This window comes from Mirounga angustirostris, unplaced genomic scaffold (assembly GCF_029215605.1).
Source record: "Mirounga angustirostris isolate CCGP_5_RB_7025 unplaced genomic scaffold, mMirAng1.0.hap1 SCAF_4, whole genome shotgun sequence".
NCBI classification, from domain to species: domain Eukaryota; kingdom Metazoa; phylum Chordata; class Mammalia; order Carnivora; family Phocidae; genus Mirounga; species Mirounga angustirostris.
The window spans coordinates 88,444,964-88,448,299 of record NW_026991712.1 but is presented as its reverse complement, the minus strand read 5'-3'; the positions used below and the strand labels follow the sequence as shown (position 1 = coordinate 88,448,299).

The window sequence follows — 3,336 nt, the reverse complement described above, 5'->3', positions numbered from 1 at the left end:
GTCAGGCAGAGACATCAAACAAACCCAAATTGACAGGCATTCTACAAAAACCAACAACCTGTTTAAAAATCTTCAAATCATAGAAGACAAAAAGCCAATGTTGGTTCCTGGATTGGATTCTGAACCAATAAAAATTTGTTTTGCTCTTAAGGACATTAGTGGTGCAAGTGGCAAATCTGAGTAAGTTCTGTAGACACTGAGGCCTCAGGGGAAGCAGGAGTTGAGGACAGAGTATAAAAAGATAATGTAGGAATAAAAAGAAAACAACAATCAAGGCAAGAGGGCATGAAGATGTCTAGTTTTATTGTTTCACATCAGGCTGGGTTTACAACAAGGTAAGCTCCTGAAGGACCTAGGGTCTGTGCTTTGGGTTCCCAGGGCAGCCACACATATGGGGGAGGAGGTGAGTAAATGGGTTTGGGGGAGGGGTTGTGGCTTCTGGGCACCAGGGCACAGGGATCCTCTGGGCCTGAGCTCAAGGCTGCACTCAGACCCCTCAGCCCCTTGGGCAGGCCCAGCAGGGGGAGCAGGAACAGGAGGAGGGCTTTGGCCACTCGCTGTCCCCAAGCCTGCGCTCCTTGGCTCAGGGTCCACTTCAGCAGCAGCCTCCAGACGACTGACCGCTGCCCCCTCCACAGCAGCTGGAGCCCCCCGAGGGCTGGCTGCAGCAGCCAGGGCTCTGGTGTCTGTGACGGTGGGAACTGCGTCGCCTGTGGTGGCTCAGGCAGCAGCCGCCGCCCCCAGAGCTGCAGCAGCCGCCGCCCCCAGAGCTGGAGCCGCAGCAGGAAGAGACTGGGGGGCACTTGGGGGGGCACTTGGGGGGGCACTTGGGCGCGGGACACTTGGGAGGGGGCTGGCACTGCTGCTGGTTCTGCTGGCAGGACATCTCGGCTGGCGGGGTCAGGAGCTGAGGGAGAGTCACACAGTGAGTCAGACCCAGGACCCTGAGCCCCCCTGCCCCACCCCTTCCTGTCCTCAACATCATTTCTAGTGCCTTTATTTGATGAACTGTTTAAATGGAGTCCTTGGTAATTCAACAGAGAGACTTTCATTATTTCTAAGAGTTCCCCAAATGCCCTCACATCATCTCTGGAGTGCTTCATCTGTTATAGAATTAGAGAACTGAAGCCAAAATATGTTAAGAAAAAGTGCTCAAAATCAAACATCTAGAGGAGATATTCTACAGCAAAAATCACGGAAATAGTAAATCTAGGTGACAGTTTAGAAATGAAATTGTTTCTTTAGGGAAAACAGTCATTCCCTCTTGCAGAACTTTCTAGATATCCTTGTCCTGTAGGGACATAGAAGTCCACACCCGCAAAGGACATTGCAGATTGGCTGGAAGAATGAGCTGAGGGAGAAGATAATTTACTGTAAGCTGGGACTTGCACCGGGCCCCTGACCGGGCCCCGCTGCCCTGGCATCTTGCAGACGCTCCCCTCAAACTAACACCTCAGCATCAAGATTTGAGTTGTTCCTACTCAACTCTGAAGTCCTTTTGTCTGAGTGCTTAAAATAAGTCAGTCAGTTGTGATTTCCTCTCTGCTGGCTGAGTGTCACTGTTCCCATCTTTACTTTTCCCTGGAGGGACAGTTATGCTTTCAAAGATAAACCTCCCTGTTGACAACAGTTATGGGTTGGTATGGTGGTCAGTGTTGCAAATCCTTCCAACCAGAGACCAACAACTACAGATCAGTTTGTTTTTTCTAGTGTACTGTCACACTCACACAGTTCCTTCTACTCATGTTCCCAGCCTTCCTAGCTCCTTGCCCCTCCCTCAGTGTCCCTGCGACTTGTTCTTTGCTAATATGAACCCAACCTCATCTTCTTCTCACTGCCACCCACCACACACACACACACACTGCAAAGGCTCTGCCCCCCAGCCCCCACCTCCTGCTCTGGTTTGAGCTCCCTCTGCGGAAGGCTCTGCTCTCAGTCCCAGGGGACACTTACCGGTGCACAGGCAGCAGTGGGTCTGTCAGCACCTCAGGAGAGGAGTGTATGGAGGTGCTCTGACTCTGAAGCCCTTTTATCCCGGCTTTGGGCTCTGCCCTCAGCCTGTGAGACAGGACCTGGGCACGAGGGGACTGCCTCCTGCCACCCACGAGGTCCTGTGACAGGTGGTGACTGGCAGCTCCTTCCTGCCTCCTTCCATGGGGCTCAGAGCAGCTGCTCCCAGCTTGGAATAGGGCTGCTTAGAAACAGGGAATGACACAGTTGTGGAAAATTTACTTTGATCCTCTGCCTCATTTTCCTTGGCAAGTGCCACCTTAGTTCCTGTTTTGGACCTTGGGCCCCAGTCCCTCTTTCCTGTTTTTGTCATTATTCATACTTTATGATAGAGGAGACCGATAAACAAAACTAAAAAGAGTCACTTTATGTACCTTTCACAAGGATGCACAGCTACCAGGTGGCAAAACCAGGATTGCATTCTAGGTCTGACTCTAGGCTCTTTTTTTTTTTAATTTTTTTTTAAATTTTATTTATTTATTTGAAACAGAGAGAATGAGAGAGAGAGAGCACATGAGAGGGGGGAGGGTCAGAGAGAGAAGCAAGCTCCTTGCTGAGCAGGGTGCCCGACGCGGGACTCGATCCAGGGACTCCAGGATCATGACCTGAGCCAAAGGCAGTCGCTTAACCAACTGAGCCACCCAGGCGCCCCCTTTTTTTTTTTAAAGATTTTATTTATTTATTTGAGAGAGAGAGAATGAGAGAGAGCACATGAGAGGGGGGAGGGTCAGAGGACGAAGCAGACCCGCTGCCGAGCAGGGAGCCCGATGCGGGACTCAATCCAGGAACTCCAGGATCATGACCTGAGCTGAAGGCAGTCGCTTAACCAACTGAGCCACCCAGGCGCCCTGCCTCTAGGCTCTTAAATGGAATGGAATACACCAGGGATCAGCAAATTTTTCAATAAGGGGCTAATGACTAAATATTTTAGGCTTTGGGAGCCATAAAGTCTTTGACTCAACTACTCAACTCTGCCATTGTACTGTGAAAATAGCTGTAGATAATAAAGAAATGAGCATGGATGGGCTCCAACTAAAATGTTTCAAGTGTGTCCCAGTTTGGATGGTGAATTATACACTATCAGTAAGTGAAGTTTTCGCAAAGGCCTTCACTGATTCAGGATAAAACCTAAATTCCTTGTCCTTGCATTCAAATACCTATGCAGTATGAAACTATTCTGTTTCTATGGTTTTTTCCTTTGCTCTGTTAAGAGAAGAAATCTTTCTCTGAAGCTGAATTGACCTATGAGCTCTACTTTGTACTGGCTACTTTGTGCTTTATCTTTATTTTACTTTATGTGACATATCTCTGAATTCTTCAGAGCGG

The 3,336-nt window shown here is 49.3% G+C and overlaps 1 protein-coding gene across 1 annotated transcript; it reads right to left on the bottom strand.

Annotated features, from left to right (window-relative positions):
• Nucleotides 1-287: 287 nt before the first annotated feature.
• LOC135363973 (late cornified envelope protein 1C-like) lies at nt 288-2,099 on the bottom strand. Its single transcript, XM_064587457.1, has 2 exons — nt 1,954-2,099; nt 288-907 (listed from the first exon to the last, which is right to left on the bottom strand). Exon 2 carries the CDS (start codon nt 884-886, stop codon nt 596-598), a length of 291 nt encoding a protein of 96 aa, XP_064443527.1. The 5' UTR covers nt 887-907; nt 1,954-2,099; the 3' UTR covers nt 288-595.
• Nucleotides 2,100-3,336: the final 1,237 nt, after the last annotated feature.

Excerpts from the sequence above, each read along its gene's own strand:
- LOC135363973 (XM_064587457.1), bottom strand. The coding sequence starts at position 886 with ATGTCCTGCCAGCAGAACCAGCAGCAGTGCCAGCCCCCTCCCAAGTGT.